This window comes from Coregonus clupeaformis, chromosome 15 (genome assembly GCF_020615455.1).
Source record: "Coregonus clupeaformis isolate EN_2021a chromosome 15, ASM2061545v1, whole genome shotgun sequence".
Lineage (NCBI taxonomy): Eukaryota > Metazoa > Chordata > Actinopteri > Salmoniformes > Salmonidae > Coregonus > Coregonus clupeaformis.
In genome coordinates this window covers 64,914,427-64,931,587 of record NC_059206.1, presented here as the reverse complement: position 1 = coordinate 64,931,587, position 17,161 = coordinate 64,914,427, and the positions used below count along the sequence as shown (strand labels likewise).

The window sequence follows — 17,161 nt, the reverse complement described above, 5'->3', positions numbered from 1 at the left end:
ATCAGTCAAATGGAATGTCAGCCTGTCCCAACAAATGGGGCTCATTGTGTTTCAGATGAAAATAACCGGCCAGAGGGACTGCTTATCAGCGTGAAGCAACCATACTACAGGGCCTAATGATACTACAGTAGAGTTGGACACTGACTGGGCTCTATGGGGATAGTACTGTTCAACTGTGCCTGACCCTACCAAGAGCCAACAGCACATCATGTATATAGCGGCCCATGTAATGGTAATTGGCATTAAATGGGTAGTTGCAGTTCTGGATTCTGGCCATGTGTATATGATATACCATGGCAAATGTCTGTTTGAGAGTGGCAATATCATCCTGACTGCGGAGATACTTCACCTCCTGTGTGAACGGGCAGGAGAGACATATTTTAGCGCCAGGATTTATACAGATAAATGTCATTTCTCCTCTTCCAGGGACATTCACTGATCTCCCGAGTGGCGCAGTGGTCTAAGGCACTGCATCGTAGTGCTAGCTGCGCCACTAGAGATCCTGGTTCGAATCCAGGCTCTGCTGTAGCCGACCGCAACCGGGAGACCAATGGGGCGGCGCACAATTCGTCCAGGGTAGGGGAGGGAATGGCCGGCAGGGAGGTAGCTCAGTTGGTAGAGCATGGCGTTTGCAACGCCAGGGTTGTGGGTTCGTTTCCCACGGGGGGGCAGTATGAAAAAAATATATATATATAAAGAATAATGTAAGTCGCTCTGGATAAGAGCGTCTGCTAAATGACGTAAATGTAATTGACTCACCCGCTTTGTAGGCTATGGTGTTGGTTTTGGCCACAGACTTCTTGTAACAGAGGTAGACAGAGGAACCCCACTGAAAACAGAGATGGCACGTGTTGTTTGGATTTGAATTACACCACACTCTCTCTTTCCAAACACACTGCCGGGAATCAGTTGAGTAATGTGTTGACAATAGCAGTCGTTAGTGGACCCCGAATTATGACAGGTCAGGGGAGAGGTCAGGGGGAGGGGACAGTGGAGAGGTCAGGGGGAGGGACAGTGGAGAGGTCAGGGGGAAGGGACAGTGGAGAGGTCAGGGGGAAGGGACAGTGGAGAGGTCAGGGGGAGGGGACAGTGGAGAGGTCAGGGGAGGGGACAGTGGAGAGGTCAGGGGGAGGTGACATTGGAGAGGTCAGGGGGAAGGGACAGTGGAGAGGTCAGGGGGAGGGGACAGTGGAAAGGTCAGGGGAGGGGACAGTGGAGAGGTCAGGAGAGGGGACAGTGGAAAGGTCAGGGGAGGGGACAGTGGAGATGTCAGGGGAAGGGACAGTGGAGAGGTCAGGGAAGGGGACAGTGGAAAGGTCAGGGGAGGGGACAGTGGAGAGGTCAGGGGAAGGGACAGTGGAGAGGTCAGGGGGAAGGGGACAGTGGAGAGGTCAGGGAAGGCGACAGTGGAGAGGTCAGGGAAGGGGACAGTGGAGAGGTCAGGGAAGGGGACAGTGGAGAGGTCAGGGAAGGGGACAGTGGAGAGGTCAGGGGGAAGGGACAGTGGAGAGGTCAGGGGGAAGGGACAGTGGAGAGGTCAGGGGGAAGGGACAGTGGAGAGGTCAGGGGGAGGGGACAGTGGAAAGGTCAGGGGGAGGGGACAGTGGAGAGGTCAGGGGAAGGGACAGTGGAGAGGTCAGGGGAAGGGGACAGTGGAGAGGTCAGGGGGAAGGGACAGTGGAAAGGTCAGGGGAGGGGACAGTGGAGAGGTCAGGGGAGGGGACAGTGGAGAGGTCAGGGAAGGGACCAGTGGCGGTCAGGGGGAAGGGACAGTGGAGAGGTCAGGGGGAAGGGACAGTGGAGAGGTCAGGGGAGGGGACAGTGGAAAGGTCAGGGGAGGGGACAGTGGAGAGGTCAGGGGGAGGTGACAGTGGAGAGGTCAGGGGGAAGGGACAGTGGAGAGATCAGGGGGAGGGGACAGTGGAGAGGTCAGGGGAGGGGACAGTGGAGAGGTCAGGGGAAGGGACAGTGGAGAGGTCAGGGGGGAAGGGACAGTGGAGAGGTCAGGGGGGAAGGGACAGTGGAGAGGTCAGGGGGAGGGGACAGTGGAGAGGTCAGGGGGAGGAGACAGTGGAGAGGTCAGGGGAGGGGACAGTGGAGAGGTCAGGGGGAGGGGACAGTGGAGAGGTCAGGGGGAGGAGACAGTGGAGAGGTCAGGGGAGGGGACAGTGGAGAGGTCAGGGGGAGGAGACAGTGGAGAGGTCAGGGGAGGGGACAGTGGAGAGGTCAGGGGGAGGAGACAGTAGGGGGTTTGGTAGAGGAGCGTTTTACAGTAGGGGGCTCCCTCCCTCCCTCCCTCCCTCTCACCATCCCTCCCTCCCTCCCTCCCTCCCTCCATCTCACCATCCCTCCCTCCCTCCCTCCATCTCACCCTCCCTCCCTCCCTCCCTCCCTCCCTCCCTCCCTCCCTCCATCCATCTCACCATACTGCTGTTGAGGTTCTTGTCCACCTTGCAGAAGGTGTGTGGTGGCGTCTCTCCCTTGCCGGGGATGATGACACAGATGTCTGTGACGGCCAGGGCAGCATAGGTCTGGCTCTCCGTGGCGCGGCGATACGTCACGTAGATCCTCTGGGAGGAGGTGGAGCTTATGTTGGCAGGGCGTCCGGAGGGCGTGGTCTGGATGATGTGGCAGCCCTGCTTCAACCTCTCCTTCCACTCATACAGAACACTGGGAGGAGGAGAGGAATCCGTCATTTAGCTACGACCCTGACCCTAACCCTGACCCTGCTTCAACCTCTCCTTCCACTCATACAGAACACTGGGAGGAGGAGAGGAATCCGTCATTTAGCTACGACCCTGACCCTGACCCTGCTTCAACCTCTCCTTCCACTCATACAGAACACTGGGAGGAGGAGAGGAATCCGTCATTTAGCTACGACCCTGACCCTAACCCTGACCCTGCTTCAACCTCTCCTTCCACTCATACAGAACACTGGGAGGAGGAGAGGAATCCGTCATTTAGCTACGACCCTGACCCTAACCCTGACCCTGCTTCAACCTCTCCTTCCACTCATACAGAACACTGGGAGGAGGAGAGGAATCCGTCATTTAGCTACGACCCTGACCCTAACCCCTAACCCTGACCCTGCTTCAACCGCTCCTTCCACTCATACAGAACACTGGGAGGAGGAGAGGAATCCGTCATTTAGCTACGACCCTGACCCCTAACCCTGACCCTGCTTCAACCTCTCCTTCCACTCATACAGAACACTGGGAGGAGGAGAGGAATCCGTCATTTAGCTACGACCCTGACCCTAACCCTGCTTCAACCTCTCCTTCCACTCATACAGAACACTGGGAGGAGGAGAGGAATCCGTCATTTAGCTACGACCCTGACCTCTAAACCCTAACCCTAACCCTGACCCTGCTTCAACCTCTCCTTCCACTCATACAACACCCTGATCTCTGAGAAAGGAAGCTCATTTATTGCATCCAAATTGGCCATTTTTTTATTTATAGGATTCGTATTATATTCAATAAATATAGTACCTAACATCTGATTTGGACCAAACGTTTTTTTCTAACAATGAGTTAGACATGAGGAATCCAAAGGAATGGTCAAAAGCCACCCACGGACACCCCACACCAATCCCACCCCAACAATGAGTATATAGTATACATTCTCTGTGTCTGACAAGTAGAATAGAGCTGCGGCTCAGAGTATTGTTTCTTCATCCTATGTATTCTCAGTGAATTTGGTGATGTTTTTTTCCCCCGTACTCGTTGTTGGGGTGGGATTTCAACAAAATAATGCAGGAATGCTAATCTTATCTGTTTCTAACTACAGAAACGATATCAGAACAATCTGAGATGGTGGGTGTCATGTCTTGCTGAAATTACACGGGATGACCCTCTACTAATAAAACGCCTGGGAGACGGACAGGAGATTGTCAACGTGGAATTCATCATTTTTCTACTGGAGACAACTCGGAAGGCTTTGGAGCAAGAAGTTTGGATGGCGCTGAAAAAAAAAAAACCAGTCCTGTTGTTTGAGGTCATTGTGACCAACAATACAGAGACCCCTCCTCCATTCTGTTAGTTGTTATTTCCCCCTCACTTCACCCAGGTCACACTGTGACCCTCAGTGGCTTAGCCTTCACTGCAACACAACAGAGATCCTTTCAGGCTAAAAACAAGACGTTGAAACGCGTTCTGCTGATCATAATATTTACCATTCGGCTAGCTAAAACCTCTCCAAACTAAGAGGTCGGAGCAAGGGCCAATTCCCATTAGCTCTGTAGGGGCAACAGCGTGGGCAAAGATGGTTTCCATAGTAACCACGCTGTTTATCAATGGTTTACTGCCAGAAGGTGACTCACTTACTGGCTCTAAAGGCTGATGTTGTCACTGAGACAGGACAGGACTCTGACTGGGACAGGACAGGACTGAGACAGGACAACTCTGCCTAGAAGGTCAGCATCCTGGAGTCAACTCTTCACTGTTGACGTTGAGACTGGTGTTTTGCGGGTACTATTTATTGAAGCTGCCAGTTGAGGACCTGTGAGGCGTCTGTTTCTCAAACTAGACACTCTAATGTATTTGTCCTTTGCTCAGTTGTGCACCGGGGCCTCCCACTCCTCTTTCTATTCTGGTTAGAGCCAGTTTGCGCTGTTCTGTGAAGGGAGTAGTACACAGCGTTGTACGAGATCTTCAGTTTCTTGGCAATTTCTCGCATGGAATAGCCTTCATTTCTCAGAACAAGAATAGACTGACGAGTTTCAGAAGAAAGTTATTTGTTTCTGGCCATTTTGAGCCTGTAAATCGAACCCACAATTGCTGATGCTCCAGACACTCAACTAGTCTCAAGATGGCCAGTTTTATTGCTTCTTTAATTAGCACAACAGTTTTCAGCTGTGTTAACATAATTGCAAAAGGGTTTTCTAATGATCAATTAGCCTTTTAAAATTATAAACTTGGATTAGCAAACACAACGTGCCATTGGAACACAGGACTGATGGTTGCTGATAATGGGCCTCTGTACGCCTATGTAGATATTCCATTAAAAAAAAAAAAAAAAAAACACAATATCAGCCGTTCCCAGCTACAATAGCCATTTACAACATTAACAATGTCTACACTGTATTTCAGATAATTTGATGTTATTTTAAAATGGACAAGAAAATTGCTTTTCTTTCGAAAACAAGGACATTTCTAAGTGACCCCAAACTTTTGAACGTTAGTGTATATCAGGAGATTACCCTGAGAGGCTCGGTGTCTACAGTAAGCCCCTCTGATAAGCACTGAACTCTGCTGTGTCACTAGACACTCAGTCCTGTCACCACCACCTCTCTGTCAGAGGTGTGTCCCATAGCGCGGCGCACAATTGTCGCAGCGTCGTCCGGGTTTGGCCGGTGTAGGCCGTCATTGTAAATAACAATTTGTTCTTAACTGACTTGCCTAGTTAAATAAAAGGTTAAATTAAAACAATTAAAAAAATTAACCAGCCCGGCTATAGTTGGATCTCCTCTCAGTCACTAAAGCTATCTTGATTTCCTCTAACTGAGGAAGTGTAAGTGATCTACATCTACCTACCCCAGCTCATAACTCCCCAAGGTCATACCTACCCCGGCTCATAACGACCCCAGGCCATAACTACCATGGCTCATAACTCCCCAAGGTCATACCTACCCCGGCTCATAACTACCATGGCTCATAACTCCCCAAGGTCATACCTACCCCGGCTCATAACTACCATGGCTCATAACTCCCCAAGGTCATACCTACCCCGGCTCATAACTACCCCAGGCCATAACTACCATGGCTCATAACTCCCCAAGGTCATACCTACCCCGGCTCATAACTCCCCAAGGTCATACCTACCCCGGCTCATAACTACCATGGCTCATAACTCCCCAAGGTCATACCTACCCCGGCTCATAACTACCATGGCTCATAACTCCCCAAGGTCATACCTACCCCGGCTCATAACTCCCCAAGGTCATACCTACCCCGGCTCATAACTACCATGGCTCATAACTACCCACGGTCATACCTACCCCAGGTCTGTGAGTGGTGGTTTGTCCCGTCCTCGTCTGTAACACAGGAAGATCTGTGGCGCCATGAGGCTTCCATTGTTCAGGTCAGCTGACAGGCCGGACGGCGTGGAGTCTACGCACGTGTACCCAGGAGGCACCTCTTCCCCCAGCGAACGCATCACCACAGCGACGTCGGTGATGGGTGGCTTGGGTTTGGCCGTCTTGTGGCAGACATCGTGGAAGTGGATCTCCTGCTCCAGTGGCGTGGAGGAGTCGGTCAGACCGGCCAGCACGAAGTAGTCTGCTACACGAGGTCCCTTGTCCTCCATCTCCCATCACTGGGTAGGTCTGGAGGAGAGAGAGAGAGAGAGTGAAAAAGAGAGAAATTACTTACATTTTATGGAATACCATGTTGGATATCTGTACCTTAACAAGCTGACCACAGAACATTGTGTTGAACCCCAGGCAGACACAGCCAGGACAAAGCTGATTGTCTTTCAGTCTGCATTGTCTCACAGCCAGAGAAAAAGTGATGATGATGTGTAATAGGAGAGGAAGTCTCTCTCTCACACACACACACACACACACACACACACACACAGCCAACACATTTAGCCACATGTAGGATAACACACCCAGGCTAATTATCCCCTCTCCACACCCTCTGACTACATCTGCCTGGCATCACTAGCCTTCATCACGCTGACTACAGTTGAATTATTTAGAAATTAAATAAACAGAGCGAGACTCCACAATCCCACATTAGAAATCTGTTTCTAATAAAACACAGATTCCTCTGGAGAGAGAGTCTGGTAAATGAAAATGAAACACGCCTGGTTGAGAACATGGCTGGAACATCAACATGCCCGTCTCTCCAGAAAATTGTTTGACATTTTCCAGATTAAAAAAAACAAACAAACATGTGGGACACATTAGACTACAATTTAAATCACGTAAAATGTAGATGTGCACAGTGCAGGTAGGCTAGGCATTCCTCTGATCTCTGATCTACAACCTGTATGAAGTCCAAGGCATGGGTTCCTGCTGTGGAACTGAACAGCAGCAGAGGAGAGGAGTGGAGAGGGAGAGGGGAGAAATGACAGCCTGCTCTCCCAGGGTTCAGCTCTGTTTCAGGGAAGGGAGAGGAGAATACAGCCTGCTCTCCCAGTTCAGCTTGTGTAAAAAAAATACAGCCTGCTCTCCCAGGGTTCAGCTCTGTGTGTCAGGGGAGAGGGAGAGGGGAGAAATGACAGCCTGCTCTCCCAGGGTTCAGCTCTGTGTGTCAGGGGAGAGGGAGAGGGGAGAAATGACAGCCTGCTCTCCCAGGGTTAAGCTCTGTGTGTCAGGGAGTTGACTGATGACTCTGGTTTAGTGAAGAAAAATAAAAAAGACTTACTGAAATCTAACACCAGTCTGACACCACCACACCCCAACGACAGCTATATAACATGACAGGCACCACTAGTTCCAGACACCAGTTGACTGTCTACCTTGGCCGTAATAGTTTCAGCAGTCCACACATCCTTTACATCAGTTCTCTTTACCTTCAGTGTTTTACTGTTGACTAAGAAGACACGTAACTACTGTTTTGCCTTGTTCAGCTCTTGAAAAGGGAACTAGATGTCACCAGCCTTGTAATCTACTGGTTTTATGTCCTCACAGCGTATAATTAGTCTGGAATGCTAAATTGGAAGACAACCGCACACCTCTCTTCACTCCTCTCCTCTCTTCAATCACACTGTGGTTCACATTAACAATAGTATCTGGTGGATTATTGTAGCTAGCCTTATCCTATATGCAGCTAGCCTCCTCCTATCTGCAGCTAGCCTCCTCCTATCTGTAGCTAGCCTTCTCCTATCTGTAGCTAGCCTCCTCCTATATGTAGCTAGCCTTCTCCTATATGTAGCTAGCCTCCTCCTATCTGTAGCCAGCCTCCTCCTATCTGTAGCTAGCCTCCTCCTATCTGTAGCTAGCCTTCTCCTATCTGTAGCTAGCCTTCTCCTATCTGTAGCTAGCCTTCTCCTATCTGTAGCTAGCCTTCTCCTATCTGTAGCTAGCCTCCTCCTATATGTAGCTAGCCTCCTCCTATCTGTAGCTAGCCTTCTCCTATCTGTAGCTAGCCTCCTCCTATCTGTAGCTAGCCTCCTCCTATCTGTAGCTAGCCTCCTCCTATCTGTAGCTAGCCTCCTCCTATCTGTAGCTAGCCTCCTCCTATCTGTAGCTAGCCTCCTCCTATCTGTAGCCAGCCTTCTCCTATCTGTAGCTAGCCTCCTCCTATCTGTAGCTAGCCTCCTCCCATCTGTAGCTAGCCTTCTCCTATATGTAGCTAGCCTTCTCCTATATGTACTTATGTACAGTGAGGGAAAAAAGTATTTGATCCCCTGCTGATTTTGTACGTTTGCCCACTGACAAAGACATGATCAGTCTTTAATTTTAATGGTAGGTTTATTTGAACAGTGAGAGACAGAATAACAACAAAAACATCCAGAAAAACGCATGTCAAAAATTTTATAAAATGATTTGCATTTTAATGAGGGAAATAAGTATTTGACCCCTCTGCAAAATATTACTTAGTACTTGGTGGCAAAACCCTTGTTGGCTAATCACAGAGGTCAGACGTTTCTTGTAGTTGGCCACCAGGTTTGCACACATCTCAGGAGGGATTTTGTCCCACTCCTCTTTGCAGATCTTCTCCAAGTCATTAAGGTTTCGAGGCTGATGTTTGGCAACTCGAACCTTCAGCTCCCTCCACATATTTTCTACGGGATTAAGGTCTGGAGACTGGCTAGGCCACTCCAGGACCTTAATGTGCTTCTTCTTGAGCCACTCCTTTGTTGCCTTGGCCGTGTGTTTTGGGTCATTGTCATGCTGGAATACCCATCCACGACCCATTTTCAATGCCCTGGCTGAGGGAAGGAGGTTCTCACCCAAAATTTGACGGTACATGGCCCCGTCCATCGTCCCTTTGATGCGGTGAAGTTGTCCTGTCCCCTTCGCAAAAAAACACCCCCAAAGCATAATGTTTCCACCTCCATGTTTGATGGTGGGGATGGTGTTCTTGGGGTCATAGGCAGCATTCCTCCTCCTCCAAACACGGCGAGTTGAGTTGATGTCAAAGAGCTCGATTTTAGTTTAATCTGACCACAACACTTTCACCCAGTTCTCCTCTGAATCATTCAGATGTTCATTGGCAAACTTCAGACGGCCCTGTATATGTGCTTTCTCGAGCATGGGGACCTTGCGGGCGCTGCAGGATTTCAGTCCTTCACGGCGTAGTGTGTTACCAATTTTTTTCTTGGTGACTATGGTCCCAGCTGCCTTGAGATCATTGACAAGATCCTCCCGTGTAGTTCTGGGCTGATTCCTCACCGTTCTCATGATCATTGCAACTCCACGAGGTGAGATCTTGCATGGAGCCCCAGGCCGATTGAGACTGACAGTTATTTTGTGTTTCTTCCATTTGCAAATAATCGCACCAACTGTTGTCACCTTCTCACCAAGCTGCTTGGCGATGGTCTTGTAGCCCATTCCAGCCTTGTGTAGGTCTACAATCTTGTCCCTGACATCCTTGGAGAGCTCTTTGGTCTTGGCCATGGTGGAGAGTTTGGAATCTGATTGATTGATTGCTTCTGTGGACAGGTGTCTTTTATACAGTTAACAAACTGAGATTAGGAGCACTCCCTTTAAGAGTGTGCTCCTAATCTCAGCTCGTTACGTGTATAAAAGACACCTGGGAGCCAGAAATCTTTTCTGATTGAGAGGGGGTCAAATACTTATTTCCCTCATTAAAATGCAAATCAATTTATAACATTTTTGACATGCGTTTTTCTGGATTTTTTTGTTGTTATTCTGTCTCTCACTGTTCAAATAAACCTACCATTGAAATTATAGACTGATCATTCCTTTGTCAGTGGGCAAACGTACAAAATCAGCAGGGGATCAAATACTTTTTTCCCCTCACTGTAGCTAGCCTTCTCCTATCTGCAGCTAGCCTTCTCCTATCTGCAGCTAGCCTTCTCCTATCTGCAGCTAGCCTTCTCCTATCTGTAGCTAGCCTTCTCCTATCTGTAGCTAGCCTTCTCCTATCTGTAGCTAGCCTCCTCCTATATGTAGTTAGCCTCCTCCTATCTGTAGCTAGCCTCCTCCTATCTGTAGCTAGCCTTCTCCTATATGTAGCTAGCCTTCTCCTATATGTAGCTAGCCTTCTCCTATATGTAGCTAGCCTTCTCCTATCTGTAGCTAGCCTCCTCTATCTGTAGCTAGCCTCCTCCTATCTGTAGCTAGCCTCCTCCTATCTCTAGCTAGCCTCCTCCTATCTGCAGCTAGCCTCCTCCTATCTGCAGCTAGCCTTCTCCTATATGTAGCTAGCCTTCTCCTATCTGTAGCTAGCCTTCTCCTATCTGTAGCTAGCCTTCTCCTATCTGTAGCTAGCCTCCTCCTATATGTAGCTAGCCTCCTCCTATATGTAGCTAGCCTTCTATATGTAGCTAGCCTTCTCCTATCTGTAGCTAGCCTTCTCCTATCTGTAGCTAGCCTCCTCCTATATGTAGCTAGCCTTCTCCTATATGTAGCTAGCCTTCTCCTATATGTAGCCAGCCTAATCCTATCTGTAGCTAGCCTTCTCCTATATGCAGCTATCCTTCTATCTGTAGCTAGCCTCCTCCTATCTGTAACTAGCCTTCTCCTATATGTAGCTAGCCTTCTCCTTACCATTCTTATATTGTTGATGTCCTCTGTCTACCTCCTCTCCTCTCAGAGATGGGCCAGGGAGAGGAGAGAATACTACTCACCCTGGCCATGCTGTCTCTGTGTGTGTGTCTGTGTCTGTGTCTGTGTGTGTGTCTGTGTGTGTGTGTGCCTGCTACAAATACAGCTATCCCTGCCTCTGGGAGGGCCCGAGAGTGGGAGATTTTTAGTGGAGAAAAGGCCTTCAGTTCTCCATCAGATCCGCTACAGTCCATTTATGTAAGCTCTCTTTCTCTATCCCTTTCTCCCTCTTGGCCACCTTTTTGGTTCTGATTTGGAGAATCCTTTACCTGGCCGTGAAGGTGAGAGAGAGAGGATACTGTCCTTTACCTGGCCGTGAAGGTAAGAGAGAGAGGATACTGTCCTTTACCTGGCCGTGAAGGTAAGAGATAGAGAGGATACTGTCCTTTACCTGGCCGTGAAGGTAAGAGAGAGAGGGGATACTGTCCTTTACCTGGCCGTGAAGGTAAGAGAGAGAGGATACTGTCCTTTACCTGGCCGTGAAGGTAAGAGAGAGAGAGGGGATACTGTCCTTTACCTGGCCGTGAAGGTAAGAGAGAGGGGATACTGTCCTTTACCTGGCCGTGAAGGTAAGAGAGAGAGGGGATACTGTCCTTTACCTGGCCGTGAAGGTAAGAGAGAGAGGGGATACTGTCCTTTACCTGGCCGTGAAGGTAAGAGAGAGAGGATACTGTCCTTTACCTGGCCGTGAAGGTGAGAGAGAGAGGATACTGTCCTTTACCTGGCCGTGAAGGTGAGAGAGAGAGGATACTGTCCTTTACCTGGCCGTGAAGGTAAGAGAGAGAGGGGATACTGTCCTTTACCTGGCCGTGAAGGTGAGAGAGGGGGGATACTGTCCTTTACCTGGCCGTGAAGGTAAGAGAGAGAGGATACTGTCCTTTACCTGGCCGTGAAGGTAAGAGAGAGGATACTGTCCTTTACCTGGCCGTGAAGGTGAGAGAGAGGGGATACTGTCCTTTACCTGGCCGTGAAGGTGAGAGAGAGGGGATACTGTCCTTTACCTGGCCGTGAAGGTGAGAGAGAGGGGATACTGTCCTTTACCTGGCCGTGAAGGTGAGAGAGAGGGGATACCTTGTCCTTTACCTGGCCGACAAGCCTAACAGAGTTGACAAGAAAACACAGTGACAAGCCTAACAGAGTTGACTAGCCTAACAGAGCTGACAACCCTAACAGAGCTGACAACCCTAACAGAGCTGACAACCCTAACAGAGCTGACTTCCCTAACAGAGCTGACTTCCCTAACAGAGCTGACAACCCTAACAGAGCTGACAACCCTAACAGAGCTGACAACCCTAACAGAGCTGACTTCCCTAACAGAGCTGACAACCCTAACAGAGCTGACAACCCTAACAGAGCTGAAAAGACAGACAAACCCAAACAGATCTGGGACCAGGCTAGCATGAAATGGCATGACATTTAAATGCAGTAGCTCTTTCCCAACTGCTCAAGACAGTTCCATCTTGAGATATGGACGACGTACTGTTGTCATATAGACCTATCCATGTGGCTTCCAGCAACACAGACACAAGACAGACACATTACCAAGCGTCTGTCTGGACAGCAACGATCAGATCACGGCTCATTTGACCAACCCTAATGGGGATGTGAAATACTAATGAATTCCAAGTCACTGCTAACGGGTTCCAAGACAGACAACCAGAACTATGACTCCCAGGTTGTGTCCCAAATGGCACACTATCCCAATGACTTGAAGCCAAAAGAAGTCGGTTAAGATGGCCTCACATGGACACATAACATGTGCAGTTTTAGCTACTCCAGGAAGTGACGTTACAGGCTAGCTCAGTGCTGCCCCCTCTCATTGGGTAACTCAAGTTACCCTCCTCTGTAGCTCAGCTGGTAGAGCACGGCGCTTGTAACGCCAAGGTAGTGGGTTCGATCCCCAGGACCACCCATACACAAAAATGTATGCACGCATGACTGTAAGTCGCTTTGGATAAAAGCGTCTGCTAAATGGCATATTATATTATTATTATAAGTTGAACTCAGTCGTTCTCCCCTGCCCTATCCCCTATATAGTGCACTACTTTTGACCAAGGCCCATAGGGCTCTGGTCAAAAGTAGTGCACTATATGGAATATGGTGTCGTTTGGGACGTAGTCACAGTCTCACACTAAGACAACAGGGTTCAGTAATACAGTACAATAATACAGGCCAATCCATCTCCATTCCTGGCAGCCAGACCAAACCTAGAGGAACTAAAGGTCTGTAGGTCTAGGGGCTGCCCTCCTGGCTGCCAGACCAAACCTAGAGGAACTAAAGGTCTGTAGGTCTAGGGGCTGCCCTCCTCTCTGGTAGACCAAACCTAGAGGAACTAAAGGTCTGTAGGTCTAGGGGCTGCCCTCCTCTCTGGTAGACCAAACCTAGAGGAACTAAAGGTCTGTAGGTCTAGGGGCTGCCCTCCTCTCTGGTAGACCAAACCTAGAGGAACTAAAGGTCTGTAGGTCTAGGGGCTGCCCTCCTGGCTGCCAGACCAAACCTAGAGGAACTAAAGGTCTGTAGGTCTAGGGGCTGCCCTCCTGGCTGCCAGACCAAACCTAGAGGAACTAAAGGTCTGTAGGTCTAGGGGCTGCCCTCCTCTCTGGTAGACCAAACCTAGAGGAACTAAAGGTCTGTAGGTCTAGGGGCTGCCCTCCTGGCTGCCAGACCAAACCTAGAGGAACTAAAGGTCTGTAGGTCTAGGGGCTGCCCTCCTGGCTGCCAGACCAAACCTAGAGGAACTAAAGGTCTGTAGGTCTAGGGGCTGCCCTCCTGGCTGCCAGACCAAACCTAGAGGAACTAAAGGTCTGTAGGTCTAGGGGCTGCTCTCCTCTCTGGTAGACCAAACCTAGAGGAACTAAAGGTCTGTAGGTCTAGGGGCTGCCCTCCTCTCTGCCAGACCAAACCTAGAGGAACTAAAGGTCTGTAGGTCTAGGGGCTGCCCTCCTGGCTGCCAGACCAAACCTAGAGGAACAAATGTCTGTAGGTCTAGGGGCTGCCCTCCTCTCTGGTAGACCAAACCTAGAGGAACTAAAGGTCTGTAGGTCTAGGGGCTGCCCTCCTGGCTACCAGACCAAACCTAGAGGAACTAAAGGTCTGTAGGTCTAGGGGCTGCCCTCCTGGCTGCCAGACCAAACCTAGAGGAACTAAAAGGTCTGTAGGTCTAGGGGCTGCCCCCCTGGCTGCCAGACCAAACCTAGAGGAACTAAAGGTCTGTAGGTCTAGGGGCTGCCCTCCTGGCTGCCAGACCAAACCTAGAGGAACTAAAGGTCTGTAGGTCTAGGGGCTGCCCTCCTGGCTGCCAGACCAAACCTAGAGGAACTAAAGGTCTGTAGGTCTAGGGGCTGCCCTCCTCTCTGGTAGACCAAACCTAGAGGAACTAAAGGTCTGTAGGTCTAGGGGCTGCCCTCCTGGCTGCCAGACCAAACCTAGAGGAACTAAAGGTCTGTAGGTCTAGGGGCTGCCCTCCTGGCTGCCAGACCAAACCTAGAGGAACTAAAGGTCTGTAGGTCTAGGGGCTGCCCTCCTCTCTGGTAGACCAAACCTAGAGGAACTAAAGGTCTGTAGGTCTAGGGGCTGCCCTCCTCTCTGGTAGACCAAACCTAGAGGAACTAAAGGTCTGTAGGTCTAGGGGCTGCCCTCCTCTCTGGTAGACCAAACCTAGAGGAACTAAAGGTCTGTAGGTCTAGGGGCTGCCCTCCTCTCTGGTAGACCAAACCTAGAGGAACTAAAGGTCTGTAGGTCTAGGGGCTGCCCTCCTGGCTGCCAGACCAAACCTAGAGGAACTAAAGGTCTGTAGGTCTAGGGGCTGCCCTCCTCTCTGGTAGACCAAACCTAGAGGAACTAAAGGTCTGTAGGTCTAGGGGCTGCCCTCCTCTCTGGTAGACCAAACCTAGAGGAACTAAAGGTCTGTAGGTCTAGGGGCTGCCCTCCTGGCTGCCAGACCAAACCTAGAGGAACTAAAGGTCTGTAGGTCTAGGGGCTGCCCTCCTGGCTGCCAGACCAAACCTAGAGGAAATAAAGGTCTGTAGGTCTAGGGGCTGCCCTCCTGGCTGCCAGACCAAACCTAGAGGAACTAAAGGTCTGTAGGTCTAGGGGCTGCTCTCCTCTCTGGTAGACCAAACCTAGAGGAACTAAAGGTCTGTAGGTCTAGGGGCTGCCCTCCTCTCTGCCAGACCAAACCTAGAGGAACTAAAGGTCTGTAGGTCTAGGGGCTGCCCTCCTGGCTGCCAGACCAAACCTAGAGGAACTAAAGGTCTGTAGGTCTAGGGGCTGCCCTCCTGGCTGCCAGACCAAACCTAGAGGAACTAAAGGTCTGTAGGTCTAGGGGCTGCCCTCCTGGCTGCCAGACCAAACCTAGAGGAACTAAAGGTCTGTAGGTCTAGGGGCTGCCCCCCTGGCTGCCAGACCAAACCTAGAGGAACTAAAGGTCTGTAGGTCTAGGGGCTGCTCTCCTGGCTGCCAGACCAAACCTAGAGGAACTAAAGGTCTGTAGGTCTAGGGGCTGCCCTCCTCTCTGCCAGACCAAACCTAGAGGAACTAAAGGTCTGTAGGTCTAGGGGCTGCCCTCCTCTCTGGTAGACCAAACCTAGAGGAACTAAAGGTCTGTAGGTCTAGGGGCTGCCCTCCTGGCTGCTAGACCAAACCTAGAGGAACTAAAGGTCTGTAGGTCTAGGGGCTGCCCTCCTGGCTGCCAGACCAAACCTAGAGGAACTAAAGGTCTGTAGGTCTAGGGGCTGCCCTCCTCTCTGGTAGACCAAACCTAGAGGAACTAAAGGTCTGTAGGTCTAGGGGCTGCCCCCCTGGCTGCCAGACCAAACCTAGAGGAACTAAAGGTCTGTAGGTCTAGGGGCTGCCCTCCTGGCTGCCAGACCAAACCTAGAGGAACTAAAGGTCTGTAGGTCTAGGGGCTGCCCCCCTGGCTGCCAGACCAAACCTAGAGGAACTAAAGGTCTGTAGGTCTAGGGGCTGCCCTCCTGGCTGCCAGACCAAACCTAGAGGAACTAAAGGTCTGTAGGTCTAGGGGCTGCCCTCCTGGCTGCCAGACCAAACCTAGAGGAACTAAAGGTCTGTAGGTCTAGGGGCTGCCCTCCTCTCTGGTAGACCAAACCTAGAGGAACTAAAGGTCTGTAGGTCTAGGGGCTGCCCCCTGGCTGCCAGACCAAACCTAGAGGAACTAAAGGTCTGTAGGTCTAGGGGCTGCCCTCCTGGCTGCCAGACCAAACCTAGAGGAACTAAAGGTCTGTAGGTCTAGGGGCTGCCCCCTGGCTGCCAGACCAAACCTAGAGGAACTAAAGGTCTGTAGGTCTAGGGGCTGCTCTCCTGGCTGCCAGACCAAACCTAGAGGAACTAAAGGTCTGTAGGTCTAGGGGCTGCCCTCCTCTCTGGTAGACCAAACCTAGAGGAACTAAAGGTCTGTAGGTCTAGGGGCTGCCCTCCTGGCTGCCAGACCAAACCTAGAGGAACTAAAGGTCTGTAGGTCTAGGGGCTGCTCTCCTGGCTGCCAGACCAAACCTAGAGGAACTAAAGGTCTGTAGGTCTAGGGGCTGCCCTCCTCTCTGGTAGACCAAACCTAGAGGAACTAAAGGTCTGTAGGTCTAGGGGCTGCCCCCCTGGCTGCCAGACCAAACCTAGAGGAACTAAAGGTCTGTAGGTCTAGGGGCTGCCCTCCTCTCTGGTAGACCAAACCTAGAGGAACTAAAGGTCTGTAGGTCTAGGGGCTGCCCCCCTGGCTGCCAGACCAAACCTAGAGGAACTAAAGGTCTGTAGGTCTAGGGGCTGCCCTCCTGGCTGCCAGACCAAACCTAGAGGAACTAAAGGTCTGTAGGTCTAGGGGCTGCCCCCCTGGCTGCCAGACCAAACCTAGAGGAACTAAAGGTCTGTAGGTCTAGGGGCTGCCCTCCTGGCTGCCAGACCAAACCTAGAGGAACTAAAGGTCTGTAGGTCTAGGGGCTGCCCTCCTGGCTGCCAGACCAAACCTAGAGGAACTAAAGGTCTGTAGGTCTAGGGGCTGCCCTCCTCTCTGGTAGACCAAACCTAGAGGAACTAAAGGTCTGTAGGTCTAGGGGCTGCCCTCCTGGCTGCCAGACCAAACCTAGAGGAACTAAAGGTCTGTAGGTCTAGGGGCTGCTCTCCTGGCTGCCAGACCAAACCTAGAGGAACTAAAGGTCTGTAGGTCTAGGGGCTGCCCTCCTCTCTGGTAGACCAAACCTAGAGGAACTAAAGGTCTGTAGGTCTAGGGGCTGCCCCCCTGGCTGCCAGACCAAACCTAGAGGAACTAAAGGTCTGTAGGTCTAGGGGCTGCCCTCCTGGCTGCCAGACCAAACCTAGAGGAACTAAAGGTCTGTAGGTCTAGGGGCTGCCCCCCTGGCTGCCAGACCAAACCTAGAGGAACTAAACGTCTGTAGGTCTAGGGGCTGC

The 17,161-nt window shown here is 50.9% G+C and overlaps 1 protein-coding gene across 1 annotated transcript in view; it reads right to left on the bottom strand.

The window, feature by feature from the left end:
* The window catches only part of LOC123492695 (C-myc promoter-binding protein-like), a 75,177-nt gene that overhangs the window by 27,424 nt on the left and 30,592 nt on the right, over positions 1–17,161 (bottom strand). Inside the window, exons 2-4 of the mRNA XM_045225476.1 lie at positions 5,999–6,325; positions 2,424–2,670; positions 760–829 (exon numbers count right to left, since the gene is read on the bottom strand). Coding sequence (XP_045081411.1) covers positions 760–829; positions 2,424–2,670; positions 5,999–6,306 — 625 coding nt within the window. The 5' untranslated portion in view covers positions 6,307–6,325. The remainder of the gene's footprint in view (positions 1–759; positions 830–2,423; positions 2,671–5,998; positions 6,326–17,161) is intronic.